At 48.5% G+C, this 14,994-nt stretch overlaps 1 protein-coding gene across 6 annotated transcripts; it reads right to left on the bottom strand.

The window, feature by feature from the left end:
- Positions 1-924: 924 nt before the first annotated feature.
- On the bottom strand, positions 925-14,492 carry LOC111092650. Of its 6 annotated transcripts, none has more exons than XR_005379405.1 (5): positions 9,128-9,456; positions 8,546-8,645; positions 8,059-8,187; positions 7,419-7,592; positions 925-1,114 (listed from the first exon to the last, which is right to left on the bottom strand). XR_005379405.1 is itself a non-coding variant. In XM_038575752.1 (4 exons), the coding sequence occupies exons 1-4, from the start codon at positions 9,367-9,369 to the stop codon at positions 7,470-7,472; spliced, it is 594 nt and encodes a 197-aa protein (XP_038431680.1). In that variant the 5' UTR covers positions 9,370-9,456; the 3' UTR covers positions 4,946-7,469. The 6 variants fall into 6 exon arrangements, 2 of the variants coding, with proteins under 2 accessions (XP_038431680.1, XP_038431679.1); XR_005379404.1 differs by lacking the exon at positions 925-1,114 and adding an exon at positions 2,854-2,907; XR_005379403.1 differs by lacking the exon at positions 925-1,114 and adding an exon at positions 2,854-2,907 and having other exon boundaries at positions 7,419-8,187.
- Positions 14,493-14,994: the final 502 nt, after the last annotated feature.

Genomic DNA, 14,994 nt, shown 5'->3' with positions numbered 1-14,994 from the left:
CTTACTATCTTATATAAAATTCCACAACACAATAGAGCACTATTATTTCTATTTTGCCAAAGAGAAAACTGAGAGGTTAAATATCTTGAGTGGGGTCTCCCAGTTGTGGATAGAATTCAAATTCAAAACCAGGCCTTTTTTTTTTTTTTTTTTTTTTTTACTTTGTATCTTTTTATTTTATTTTATTTTATTTTTAATAAATTTATTTTTTATTCGTGTTCAATTTGCCAACATATAGAATAACACCCAGTGCTCATCCCGTCAAGTGCCCCCACTCAGTGCCCGTCACCCAGTCACCCCTACCCCCCCGCCCACCTCCCCTTCCACCACCCCTAGCTCGTTTCCCAGAGTTAGGAGTCTTTATGTTCTGTCTCCCTTTCTGATATTTCCCACTCATTTTTTCTCCTTTCCCCTTTATTCCCTTTCACTATTTTTTATATTCCCCAAATGAATGAGACCATATAATGTTTGTCCTTCTCCGATTGACTTATTTCACTCAGCATAATACCCTCCAGTTCCATCCATGTCCAAGCAAATGGTGGGTATTTGTTGTTTCTAAAGGCTGAGTAATATTCCATTGTATACATAGACCACATCTTCTTTATCCACTCATCTTTCGATGGACACCGAGGCTCCTTCCACAGTTTGGCTATTGTGGACATTGCTGCTAGAAACATCGGGGTGCAGGTGTCCCGGCGTTTCACTGCATCTGTATCTTTGGGGTAAATCCCCAGAAGTGCAATTGCTGGGTCGTAGGGCAGATCTATTTTTAACTCTTTGAGGAACCTCCACACAGTTTTCCAGAGTAGCTGCACCAGTTCACATTCCCACCAACAGTGTAAGAGGGTTCCCTTTTCTCCGCATCCTCTCCAACATTTGTGGTTTCCTGCTTTGTTAATTTTCCCCATTCTCACTGGTGTGAGGTGGTATCTCATTGTGGTTTTGATTTGTATTTCCCTGATGGCAAGTGATGCTGAGCATTTTCTCATGTGCCTGTTGGCCATGTCTATGTCTTCCTCTGTGAGATTTCTGTTCATGTCTTTTGAAAACCAGGCCATTTTAATTTAGTCCTGCCCATTAAGCACCACACTATGATCTTTCATATGCCTTGTATCTAGTAAGCCAAAATAAATACTCGATGAGTCAATTATCTATTTAATTGACTAAGCCATCCATTCCCAGTAATACTTAGAATGAGTGAGTTTCTCACATCAATTGACTGCATCTAGAGTGAGTGGGAGGACATAGGGACAAATGAATTTACATGGGAGGCTAACAGACAGTCTGGGACTTGGGCCACTTCTCTAGAAGACAGGGTCTCTTGACTTCAAGGTTTCCCTAGTGCAACTGAAGGGAGAGGCACAAGAAAGGAAAAGCAGTGGGCTTCTGAACGTCCCCCAGAATCACTCTTTCATTTATTTATTTTTTAAATTCATGAGAGACACAGAGAGAGAGGTAGAGACATAGGCAGAGGGAGAAGCAAGCTCCCTGCAGGACTCCATCCCAGAACCCTGGGATCATGACCCGAGCCAAAGCCACACCCAAGTGCCCCCCACCAGAATCACTCTTGATGTGAATCTATGCAAAGAATCCTTGAGTCCTTTACCTAGAATGCCTTCCTTCCCCATATCGCCTCTCCTCCTTCAGAACCCAGCTCAAATGTTACCTTTCCCTGAAGCTGAAGCTCCCCATTCTTTCTCTCAAGGCACAAGTACTCCTCCTTCAGCTGTATTCCCACTGTACTTCACACATACCTCAATTATAACACACATCACATAATATTGAATTTATATGTTTGTCTATCTCACTAATCTATGAGGTCCTCAAATGCTCAGCTTTCTAGTCTCTAGGCCTGCCACAGTGCTTTGCCGAGATAGTGCTCAAAAGTATGTTGAGAGTGAGTGAGTGAGTGAGTGAGTGAGAGAGATCAAAGAACATGAGAGCCATCCTGCAGAAAGAAGGAACCCCTGAGCCCAAACCGGACCACTTGACAAATGACATACATATTGTCATCACAGTCATGCTCCTACCATAAGGGTTGGGATGGTGAGCTCCTCCTAATCCACAGCCAGGGCCCTCCTTACCATTTCTAGTGATAACTGAAATATGAATCATCTGCCATCCTGACACTCTTTGCCTTGGGGAGGCCAGCAAGCTGGTTTCCGACTTTTCCTCTAATTGTGCCAAAGCAGGAGGGGGTGCCCCCATTTGGTAGAGTCTAGGAAACCATGGAGGCCAAGAAATCTAAGATAACTGGGAATGAGTAGGTGGTGGAGAGAATTCAGTGAGGCCAAAATGGACATAGGCTACAGTGGATAAACTTCAGATAAACAAACAATACAGAATCTGTGAGGGCAAAGGAGAAGAGCTCCCAAAGATACAACCGTTACCCCCTTGAGAATGATACAGCCAGCAGAAAAGGCCCAATGCCTGAGGCAAGGAATGAGATGAGGCCACGTAGAGAAGGGGTAACCAGGACACAGGGAAGGGACTTAGACTGAATGCTTAATGTCTAAGTCTCACTATCCCTAGAGCACTTTAGGGAACTACCACAGGGCAAGATTTTCATATAGGACCTGGAAAGAATTTACTAGACTTTTATCAAAAGAACCCCAAACTATGCCACAGGCACATCTAAAAAACTCCTCTGGCTGATGCAGTTCTATCCATCAGGGTTTGACTCAGCTCAAGACAAGAATGGAACAGATGACGACAAGCACCATGAAAAGATGTTTAACATCACTAATAATTAGAAAAACACAAATCAGGCAGCCCAGGTGGCTCAGTGGTTTAGCACCGCCTTCAGCTCAGGGTGTGATCCTGGATACCCGGATCGAATCCCATGTCAGATCCCTGCATGGAGCCCGCTTCTCCCTCTCCCTGTGTCTCTGCTTCTCTCTCTGTGTCCTGCATGAATAAATAAATAAAATCTTTTTTAAAAAACTGACAATGTACATTTCAAACGGTCAATTTATGATATATAAATTATATCTCAATTTTTTAAACTTTTTTAAAGATTTTATTTATTTATTCATGAGAGACACAGAGAGAGAAAGAGGCGGAGACATAGGCAGAGGAGCCTGATGTGGGACTCGATCCCGAATCTCGGGATCATGCCCTGAGCTGGAGGCAAACGCTCAACTGCTGAGCCACTCAGGCATCCCATTTATAGCTCAATTTTTAAAAAGAGAAATTAACTGTAGTTATGGTTGTATAACTCTACAAATACACCAAGGGGGGATGCCTGGGTAGCTCACCAGTTGATCATCTGCCTTTGTCTCAGGGTGTAACTTCTTTTAAAAAATATTTTATTTATTCATTTGAGAGAGAGAGTGAGAGAGTTGAAAGAGCACAAGCCAGGAGAAAGAGCAGGGGGAGAGGGAGAAGCAGACTCCCTGCTGAGCAGGAAGCCTGATGTGGGGATTGATCCTGGAGGGGCTCAGTTGGATCCCAAAACCTGGGATCATGACCTGAGCCAAAGGCAGATGCTTAACCAACTAAGCCACCCAAGAGCCCTGAATTGTATACTTTAAATGAGTGAATTGTAGGTATATAAATTATATTCTAATAAAGCTACTACTAAAAAAAAAATTGCAACACTATGGTTCAAATTCAGGTCTTTCCAGGCCCCAAACCAATGCTTTTAACTACTACACCACACTGCATTATTTTCAGGGTTAATTCCAGAAAGGCTCTTTACCTCTCTCCTTTCCTCACACAAGCTCTCTGAGCCTCAAAATCTCCAGACAAGTGGTTTCTTCTTCCTAAGCAGGGTGTTGTTCAGATCAGTCCCACCTCAATAACCCCCAAGTGCCAACAATCTAAAGCCAAACCTCCTTAACCTGGAAATCAAAGCCTCTCAAGATCTGTCATCAATATTTCTTTCCTAAGACTCTGCTTCACATGCCCAACATCCTAGCCAAATATCTCTCCCTGCCTTTTCCTGAATCATGTCCTTTCCTGCTGCCCAATGTGCCTGGAAAATCCTCTCCCCACCCCTCCACTACTACATGCCCAAATCCTGCTCATCTGCTCTAATACTACATGGCATCTTCCCTGAGTTCACAGTCACACACACACACACACACACACACACACACACACACACTGGCCTTAATTTTGCTTCCTCTGAGCTCTCATGCATCTCTATTTCTCCATGCATTTGTCCCTACGCGAAGGTATTTGGATATATATTCTTTAAGGACAGAGAATTAAACAACCCAAAGCACCCAGCACAGCACATGGCACACAGTGGTACTTACAAAAATCACATCAAACTAACTGAAGTGAATTAAATCTCTCATCATCTCACTGCTCTTTTCCACTAATTGCAGTTATCCTGCCAACTAGAAACACTACAGGCACAGCTTGAACAAGGTGTTTAGAATGTTAATGGATGAAAATGGGTTGCAGCCACATTTATTTCATACAAATTATGATTGAGTTTTATGGCCTTGGTTGCCTTGATTACCCAGCTGTTGGTTGGCATACCCTGCTCAGGCCAGGGGGTGGAAATATTCCCCTGGCAGGGTAATGCCAGACAGGGTGATATGAACAGAAAGAGAATTCAGCAGTTGAGGTACTAGCACCTTCTGAGTCCTTCACCCCTTCTGCCCCTTCCTCAGCTCTGAGGCAGCCAAGAGGTTGGGAAGTCCAGAGGGGTGTGCTTCAGTTCTGCCCTGACAAGGTCCCAGGAAATGGGGCAAAGGAGAACCAGGCCAACAGGCCCTATGCTAGGTTTTATGTAGGATTGCACTCTTTGGAGGTGCCCTTCAATTTCCTAACCACTCCTGTTCCCTGATGCCCTGAACAGCCACAGCCTACAATGTTCCACCAGCCCCATCCTCTAGAGGAGCACAGCCCAACAGAAATATACTGTGAGCACAAGTGTAATTTTAAATGTCCTGGTAGCCACATTTAAAAAGGTAAAAAGAAACAGGTGAAATTAATTTTAATAATATATTTCATTTAATACATTTCAACATGTAATCAATTTTTTAAAATTCTTAATGAGACACTCTATATTCTTTTTCCATAGTAAATCTTCCAAATTTGGTATGTATTTTACACTTGGGGGACATCTCAATTCAGGCAAGCTATATGTCAAGTGCCCAAAGCTGCATATGGCTCGTGGCCACAATGCTGGACAGCTTAGCTGTCCAATTCCTTGAACAGCACTGCCCCTGCTGGCCTGACCAGCACTGTCCTGTGCCCCAAGCCAAACACCACTTTTAGACCAATCCTCTCCCCCGAGCTCCAGGGTCTGACCAGCTGCCTGCCTGTCATCTCCACTTGCCTAACAGAAATCTTTGTTAAGTTCTCCAAAACTGCATTCTCTTTTTCCACCCCAAAACCTATCCCTACAACCCACTCCAACTCAGTCAATGGCATCAGCATCCATCCAGGTGCTGGAATTAGAATCCAAAGAGTCATCCTTTTCCTTCACCTCTGCCCCACATCCAAATAGCAAATCCTTTCGATCCAGCCCATACTTATACCTGTTCACCTGCCTCCATCTCCCCTGCTACTACCCTGGTCCGGGCCAACATTATCTTGCCTGGACTATTAGAGTAGCGTCTTAACTGCTTCCACTCCTACCTTCCCACCCTCTCACTACACACCCACACTGAGCAGCCAGAGTTATGAGATCTCTCCCCTGCCCACATCCCTCCACCAGCTTCCCAGTACCTTCTAATAAATCCAAACTCACCTAGCTTTGCCATGGCCTTCATTACCTGCTCCCACCACCTCACTGCCCATCACTCTCCCATCAGCCATGCTTCAAACCTGCTAAATTCATTCCCACTTCCTGCTCCCTCTGTCTGGAATGTTCTTCCTCCAGACCTTTGCCTGGCTGGCTCTTTCTCACTATTTGATCTCTGAGTGGCCTTCCCTTACTTACCACCCTATCTATCATATTCCTCTCATACTTAGTCATTTTCTATCTCAAATGTTGTTTTCATTTTCTTCATAGCATTCATCACTCCCTGGAATTGTTCATTTTCTGTCTCCTTCCACTATAACATAAACTCTATGAGAGAAAGGATTTAACTTCTATTGTTCATCTCTCTTTCTCTATTCTAGAAAAATACCTGGCACATAGTAACATGGGCATACATGAATGAATGAATGAATGAATGAATGGTATTCCCTCATTCTGGAACACTGTCTCCACTCCATGGCTTGCTCCTTCTCTCTCAGGTCTTACATTAGGTGTCACCTGCCCAGAGAACCTTCCCAAATGGCCCTACTGATTTTCTACCTCAGTATCCTCTTTGCTACCTTCATAACACAATTTTAAATATAGCCAATGTGTTGACTTTTTTCCCTCTTTTTTGTCTTTCTTGGATTGCTCCTAACACCTCTATATACTCTGCACTTCGTAAACAGGGGTAACATCTGTACAGTTCATTCTTGCCATGCACTGCCTAGCACAAAGCCTGGCATGGGATGGATGTCCAATATACTTGCTGAGGGGCACCCAGGTGGCTGAGTGGTTGAGTGTCTGCCTTTGGCTCAGGTCGTGATCCTGGGGTCCTGACATCGAGTCCCACATCGGGCTCCCCACAGGGAGCCTTCTTCTCCCTCTGCCTCTGCCTCTGCCTCTTTCTCTCTCTGTATCTTTCATGAATAAATAAATAAAATCTTTTAAAACACACACACACACACACAGTATACTTGCTGAAGGAATAACCAACTCTTCCTGGTGCCTCCCAGTCATGCCCAGTAAGCCACGTAGTACAACTATCCCACCAGATCCCTACGAGAAGCCTGCTTTGTCTGGGCTCCTCCAGCTTCCAGGAACTGCATCTCCCACCTCACTGGACCACTGAGGAGGCCTGGGCATGATGCGATCTGGGGACCCAGCTTTGAAGTAAGGGAAGAGACTGGAGCAGAAGGAAGACCACTGCCCCCAGGGCATGGCTGAGGTTTGTCCATTTCCTCCCCTCCCTCTGCCAGGGTCAACAGAGACCTCCTCCCAGCAGGGCCCCAAGAGCTTATCCCTATTGGGCTGAGGGAAGACTTCTGACTCCTGCAACCCAGCTACCACCCTCCCCAGTACCTACTCCCACCCCCAGTGGTCTGGACGCGTGGCCAGGCACTTTAACCTTTCCCTTTACCACACGGAAATAGCAAGTCTTTCCCCGATCCCTACACTGTGGCTGGTCAGAATTCCAGTGTTCTTGGAGGGAGCTCCCCCCTCAGGAATTTTACTTCCACTCGAGTCTCAGGCCTTGGAGATCATGGAATCCACACTCCTGTTACAGAAGCCCAGAGAGAAGCAGGGACTTGCCCAGAGTCGCACAGCCAAGGCCAGAACCCTGGGGCCCCCAGGTGGAGGTGACGGGCCAGCGTCCCGGTAACCCAGAGGTTCAAGCCACCTCTGCCTCTTCTTTCTTCCATGCTCCCTCCCTCACCTCAGAAAAACGACGTAACCTCTTCACACGTGGGCCTTCACCTCCACGGTGTCATTTCCAACCACAGTGTGGAGTAGAGGTGGGGAGTCGCTGGCGGTGCGGAGGTTGTCTCAACTTGGTAGAGGGGCACCGGCACACCGAGCCCAGGATGGCTAAGCGGCTTCCGCAAGGACACTGCGCGGCAGAAGCAGTGCCAAGCCCAGAAGCTAGGAGTCTTCTCTCCACGCAGGCCGGGAGCCCCCTTGCGCGGTGAGGCCCCTGGAAGACAGGCTCTGGGCCACCCCGAGACGGGCTCCCACGTCCAAGGAGGCGAGCAGCTTAGGCCTACAACGCGGGTCAGAAGCCCATCTGCACAGCAAGGGCAGGCTGGGCGGCGCCTCCGGGCTCAGCCCCCCGAACACGGGCCTGGCTCTGCCACCCGAGCTCCGCCCCAGACCCTTTCCCCGACATTTGCCCCTCCTCCCAGAGGCCCGCCCGCTTCCTCCCGTCACCCGCCCTCACCCTGCGCAGGGCCAGCACAGGGGACGCTGGGGACGAGGACACCGGGATGGCCCCCCTGCCGCCCAGCAAGACAGTCAACCACCGCTGAGGGACTGAGGGGAAAACCGCTGTGGACTCGACTGCCTGCCGATGGACTCACCGGATCGGCTGACAGGACAGCGATGGGATTGACTGACATTGACTGACAGGCTGGCTGACTGACTGACTGACGGGTTGGTAGTACCGGCTGACAGGCTGGCCCACGGGATCGACTGACAGGCTGTACTGGCTGACAGAACAGCGGATGGGATTGACTGACCGGCTGACTGACCGGCTGACTGACCGGCTGACTGACGGGTTGGTTGTACCGGCCGACAAGAGAAGATGGGGTTGACTGACAGGCTGAGTGATGGGCTGGTTTTACTGGCCTCTCCCGCCACCAACCAGCTCCTCAACCAAAGGGCGGGAGCTGCGCGGAGGCAGCTCTCTACAGGGGCCGAGCTGGAGCCCCTGCGCGGCTCGCGGCGCCCCCCGGTGGCCGCACCCGGAAGGAAGGCCGCGGGCGGGGCTTGGGGAGCGGCCGCGGGGGAGGACCTGCGTGCTGAGTCCGCACACCAGGGCCCGCTTTTCTGTTTTTCTGCCCTTACCTCCGCCTTCGCCCCGCGCTGGGTCTCCCCGTCCTCCGTTCCCGTCGGAGTGGGCGGGCCCGTCTGGACCCTGCCTCGCACCGAGGACCTGTCCAGTGACCTGATGGGGTGAGAGAGGCTCACGCTGCCCCTAAGATCCCCTAGAAGCTTGGGCGCCGACGCCTCCGGGGCCCCGCCGGGCAGCAGAGCACGTCGAGGGTCGAAATCCCCTTTTTACCCCAGGGCTCCCGGAAATCTCTGAGGACTCTGCAGGGGCCTGGGGGACACCGAGTGAGCAGGTGGGGGAAAGAGCCGGGGAAATTTGCAATGTCTCTGTTACGGGGCCCAGAATTGCCCCCTCTCCGCCGCTTGCCCCCTCCTCCCATCCCGCTAGACCTCAGCAGCTCCTGTGCAAATTCACTACTTTCCAGGAGACTTCTAGAGCGTGGTGAACACTGTAGAGCCCCTAGGTGGCAGCAAAGCCCCGAGAAAGTGGTCCCCAAAGGGCTCCTCCGTTCCGCCCCAATACCAGAAAGGCTGGGAAGGACTGAGTCCCTTCAGAAAGGAGGAAAGTGAAGTCCAGAGCGTCAGGAACATGCTCACATCACGAAGCGGTTTGAACTCCAACTTCCTGCTCCAGGAGAAGAGAAGACAAGGCAGCGATAGGAGAGGCTAACAGGGAGGGTCCATAGAAAGTGCTGGCTCGGAGCGCAGAAGCGCTCAGACCTGCTGTCCGCCAGGTGTGACCCTGGGAGCCGCCTCACCCGTGTGAGGCTCCATTTCCTTACCTGTAGAATTGGGGACAAGAAGGATACCTGCTTCAGGCACCTGGGTGGCTCAGTCATGATCCCAGGGTAGTAAGATTGAGTCCCGCATCAGACTCTGTTCAGTGAGGAATCCGCTTCTCCTTCTGTCCCTCCCCCCACTCTCGCTTGCACTCTCTTCTTTCTCTCAAAAATAAATAAAATCTTAAAAAAAAAAAAAAAAAAAAAGGAAGGGTTTGTTTCATGGTTTGTTTTGAGGATTAACTGGATGCTGCATGGAAATCACTTAGGACGGTACCTGGCGCCTAGTAAGTGCTCAGTACATAGTAAGTTAATGAAGTAAAGCAGTGTTCTACAGACCACCAAGACAACACCTAGCTGGTATCCGAGGGTAATGGATATTCTTTTTTAATGTGTCAACCTGGCCAAGTTACACTCCTGTTATTCAATCAAACACTAGGTCTAAATGTTGTGATGAGGTATTTTGTAGATGCAATTAAATAAATTGACTTTAAAGGAAATTATCCTAGATAATCTTGGTGGGCCTGACTCAATCAGTTGAAAGACCTTAAAATCAGAGCTGGGAAAAAAAAAATCAGAGCTGGGAGTTCCCTGAGGAAGAAATTCTGCCTGTGGACAGAAGAGTCTGCCCTTGGCAAGAGTTCTAGCCTGATCCTAATGAGTTCAAACTTGCCTAGCCAGCCCCACAATATCATGAGGCAACTCCTTGCAATAAATTCCTTAATATACATCTCCTATTACTACCATTTCTCTGGTTGAACCCTAATACCCAGAGGAAGTGAGGAGTCTGTGTGTATGTGTGTGCACATGTGCATGCTGGGATCACAGAGCCCAGTCCTTGTGTTTATTCACTCCTTATTAAACTCAGGGTGCCTTTGAGTCCTAGAGTTAGGGGCCATAGCAAAACTTTAGTTGTTTAATGATAGGCCTAGGGTAGGTCTAGGATGTGGATGGGAATGGAAGGCCCAGGTATAGGCCCCTTACTCCCCTCTACCAGGCCTCATGGATGCCACCTGCTTATTTCTGGGCTTCCTCTACAGTCCCCTCTTCCCAGGGGAGACCAGACTCATCCTCCTCCTGCTGAAGTAGGTGTAGGATTAGGAATAAGGGGTATAACCATGCTGTCTCCCTGAGAGCCAGCTGGTGAGGAGGAGGCTTCTCCCTCAGCAACCAACTGGTCCACACGTCTCTGTACCTTGCCTCTCCCGCCTCCATCCCACATCCCTGTGTCATGTGCACACCCACACTTCTGCCCTCCCACCCTGATTCTAACATTCATCGATTACTGTCTATGAGGAGCACTGTGCCAGGTGCTTTCCTCATGTCACTTAAACCTCAGCACAAACCTATGAGATGGAAATTAATGCTGTCATTATCCACATTTTACAGAGGAGGAGGCTGAGGCACAGAGCCATGTTCTCAGCCTTCCGCCTGTTCCTCCTTCTGGGGAGACCTGCCCAGGGCAGAACCTTAAAGGTCAGCTGAGAACAGCTGTGGTGGAAAGAAAGCAACTGTGATAGCAAAGCTTCGCTGAACTGTGGAGTTTCACCACATCTCAGACCCTCTGCTCCCCAGCAAATGGTTGTGGTGAAGATCAAGTAGGTGGACAGCCTGAAAGCACTTGGTTTTCCTTCCTTGGGTCCTTCCTCCCTCCCTCCTTTCCCTCCTTCCTCTCTTCCCCCCTTCCTCCTTTCCTCCCTTCCTCCAAATTCTGGACCAAGTCTGAGCCTCAGTTTCCTCATCTGTGAGGTGGGCCGGTGAGGAGCTCCCTCCCTGGCCTCCTGTGGGGACAGTAAAGCAGCTGGCATGCATTAGCACTCAGGCCTCCAGCCTGCTCTCTCCACACCTATTAGGGGTTTGGTGAAAATGAAGGCTCTGTGCTCTAAACACAAGAGATTGCTATTACTGCTCCCCAGATATGGTCCCCTACCCCCTAAAAAAATAAAACAAAATAAATCCTTCTTCCAAGGCTCAGCATTTAAGGAGGCACTCCTTTTAAAGGCTGCCCCTGATACTGTCTGCCTCCTTAAATATTGCACCCTGGGCACCTCTCTTGCCTGCTCTGCTTCCTTATTTGAGAGAAAGCAGAGTCACACCCCCACTCCAAGTCACTCATGCCATCCCAAGTGTCATCCCAAGTCCGTCCTCAGCCTCACGTTGTTTTGTTTTTTTTTTTTTAAGATTTTGTTTATTTATTTGAGAGAGAGAGCACAGGAGTGGGGGCCATGGTGGGGAGGTGGGCAGAGAGATGAGCAGACTCCCTGATGAGCAGGGAGCCTGATGCAGGCTGGACCCTGAGCCTCCTGGGGCGGGGGGGGGGGGGGGGGGGGGCAACCCCACCCTCACACTTATCTAGTCCTTGAGCAAATCCTGTCAGCTCTACTCACTATGTCTCTCTCTCATTGCCACCACCCAGGTCCCTGCCTCCTAATCAACTTCCTTGGCAAACTGCCCTCCCACTCTACCCCACACGACAGCAAGGGCAAGATTTCTAAAATGCAAACAGGATCATGTCTCCCACTCCTCAAAACACTTCCATGAGGCTTCCCAGTGCTCCAAGGCCTCGTCCCTGTCATCTTCTCTAGCCTCAACACCCACCCAGCTGCCTCCAATTCTTCATCGGCTATCTGGCCTCCTTTCAGTTCCTGGTGCTCTGCATGCTCCCTTTGCACATACCATTTCCTCTGCCAGAACACTTCTCCCCACTCCACCTCAGTGGGGCTTAGTGAACTCCCCTCCTGCCCAGGCTGCTTCACATACTCCCATTAAACACGTCTCTGGTGTTCTATGCCTTCCATTCCCAGCACTGCAGTCTGCACCTCAGCATTCATTGGGTGGCCGCAGGATTTTCCCCAGCCCTAGTACACACACCTCTGTGAGCTCCATTAGTCCAGGGGCCTGGGCTGGTTTTGTTCACTATGGTCTCCCTGGTGCCCACACACAAAGTTGAATCAATGCTTGTTCGATGAACATAGGTGAGGGAGTAAGGCATCTGCCTGATTATGGCGGGGGTGGGGGGGGCACATTCCCTCATTTACTTGGATAGGCCCAGTGTTTACCTGTCATCCTGATATAATAATAATAATAATAGTGCCCATCTTCACTCTCAAGTGTCCTGGTTTAGTGATACACTGTATGGTCAAGCCTAGTTATTAGAGCACTGCTTGGGTGGCTTAAAGCATCTGCCTTCAGCTCAGGTCATGATCCCAGGGCTCTGGGATTGAGCCCCACATCAGGCTCCCTCCTCAGTGGAGAGTCTGCTGCTCCTTCTCCCTCTTCCCCACCACCCTCCCCGGGCTTATCCTCTCTCTCACCCACTCTCTCTCTCTCTCTCTCTCAAATAAATAAAATCTTTTAAAAAAAAGTTCACCCCAGAGCTTCTTTCCTAGCCCCATACTGGTTTCCCATTTTCCCCTACAAGCCCAAAGCTTTTTCTTCTTGCTCCTGAGATATTTTTCTTCTTTTAATATTCTCCCTGCATTGCCCCAACCCCCAGATATACTGTTTGCCCATTTCTCTGCAAAACTGTCCTCCCAGAGAGTTGCCATGGTGATTGAATGATGTCACTGCCCTGGAAACAGTTGCCTAGGAGATGAGTGATGTCATTTCCAGGAGGTGATTGCCATGGTAACCATCTCAGTGAAACTAGGGGGTAGCCAGGAAAGTGAAGGGGGGTGGAGGGCGGATGCAGAAGGGACAAATGTGAAGGGCGGAAGGAAAGGGGGGGTAACAGGAAAAAAGGCCAGGAAGAGGATGAGGACCATCCCAGAGCAGTTGAAAATAACAGAATCTCAGAGATGGAAAAGCACGCAAAGACCACCAAAAGCCGACCCACCTCATTTTTAGAGGTTGCTGAGAAGCCAAGACTTACTCAAGGTCATACCACTAATTTACAAATGATGTTAAAACAAAGCCTGAGGCATCATGACCCTCTGTTTCTTATGTGGCTTATTGATAGACCTGGGTGGTGAAATAAAGGATTCCTTTTGGTCATTTCTTTTTAAAAATTTAAATTGATTTAAAAATCAATCAATTGTTCATGAATTCAAGAAATTCTTGTGTGCTGTATGCTAGGCCCTGTAAAGAACCTGGGTGACATTTTCATGGTTACTTTATTATTTTATGTTGATTGTATCTCCCCCACTAGTGTTAGCCCCACGAGGACAGGCAATACAACACCCTGCCCAATGTCTACCATATAGTAAGGGCTCAATGTATTTGTTGAATGAGTGAAGATGGAGCGACAATGCCATTGTGTGGTATAGACCCATAGTGCAGGAACCCAGAGAGAGGATTGTAAATCACTCTCAAATGGGATTTCATAGACAGGATTTGGATAGGTCAAGAGAAGAAAGATATTCCAGAAGAGAAGAGCAATGGCCTGAGCCAACGTGAGAGTAGGCTAAGCGGCTTGGATCCAGCTGCACAGAGATTTCACCTAGTGGTGCTTTGGTTCACCCCTTGAGTCACACTGTAGCTGTACCACCTATAAGCATCCTCCCTTCTGGAAGGAGCTCCAAGGATTAGGAGGAAGAAAGGCATTAAAGTCCCATGTTGCTGGATATTCCTGGAGGGGGCGGGGCAGGGAATGATTTGAAGAGGCAAATGTAAAGAAGGTAACTAAGAGAAGTCTGGCTGACAAGGAAGAAAAGGGTCCCATCAAGGAAGACCTAGAATATCAGGCTTCCAGTCTCTGCCTGAAGACAACATGCTCATGAAAAGAACCTGCACAGGACCTGCTCTGCCACTTCCCTGCTGTGTGACCACGTGGAAGTCTGTTCCTCACTGAGCCTCTCAACTGCAGCTATAATCTCATTCACAGGATTGTTGGCTTCAATATGTATGTAAAGCCCCATTTAGCAGGGTGACTCTTAAGTCACACACAGAAGGCAGTCAGCAAATATTATTTTCCCTTTCCTCTCTGGTACAGTCTCTGCCTTCCCAAACGGCATGGAAGTTATACTTTAGGAAAATGAACTTGACAGTGGATTTCTTCATTCTTTAACTCACCCAAATCTTGGAGCCCTTACTCCACTATGCACAAGAGTTCTATGGCCCAGTAGAGGTGCACAGGAATTCAGAATAATAATGCAAAGATTAATCCAAAGTCACCGGTGGAGGCTCCCAGACAGATCAGAGGTTTCATAACAGACAGCATTTCATTAGGCCTGAAAAAAAGGATTATTTATTTATTTATATTTTTTCTTAAATATATATTTTTTATTTTTTATTGGTGTTCAATTTGCCAACATATAGAATAACACCCAGTGCTCATCCCATCAAGTGCCCCCCTCAGTGCCCATCACCCCCTGCCCACCTCCCTTTCCACCACCCCTTGTTTGTTTCCCAGAGTTAGGAGTCTCCCATGTTCTGTCTCCCTTTCTGATATGAAAAAAAGGATTTGATTTGAGTGGGATGGTGGATAGACTGGAAAAGGAAGAGGAGAGACAAGAGAGGAAGGAAGGCAAGCTATTGTACTTTCCTACGACTCCTTTTCTCCAAATGGAGAGAAATTTTAAAAACATGGTATAGTGGAAAGAGCCTTGGAAGACTGCCTCAGTTTTGATCTCAGTATTACTCTTACTGTGTACCTCATACCACCTGATACCTGTTTTCCTCATGTTAAAAAATTATCATTCCTACCTTCCAGGGGTGCCATGAAGATCCAGAGACCACACACCTAAA

This window comes from Canis lupus, chromosome 26, assembly GCF_011100685.1.
Source record: "Canis lupus familiaris isolate Mischka breed German Shepherd chromosome 26, alternate assembly UU_Cfam_GSD_1.0, whole genome shotgun sequence".
Lineage (NCBI taxonomy): Eukaryota > Metazoa > Chordata > Mammalia > Carnivora > Canidae > Canis > Canis lupus.
The sequence above is the reverse complement of the archived record's forward strand: the minus strand, read 5'-3'. Positions and strand labels throughout refer to the sequence as shown.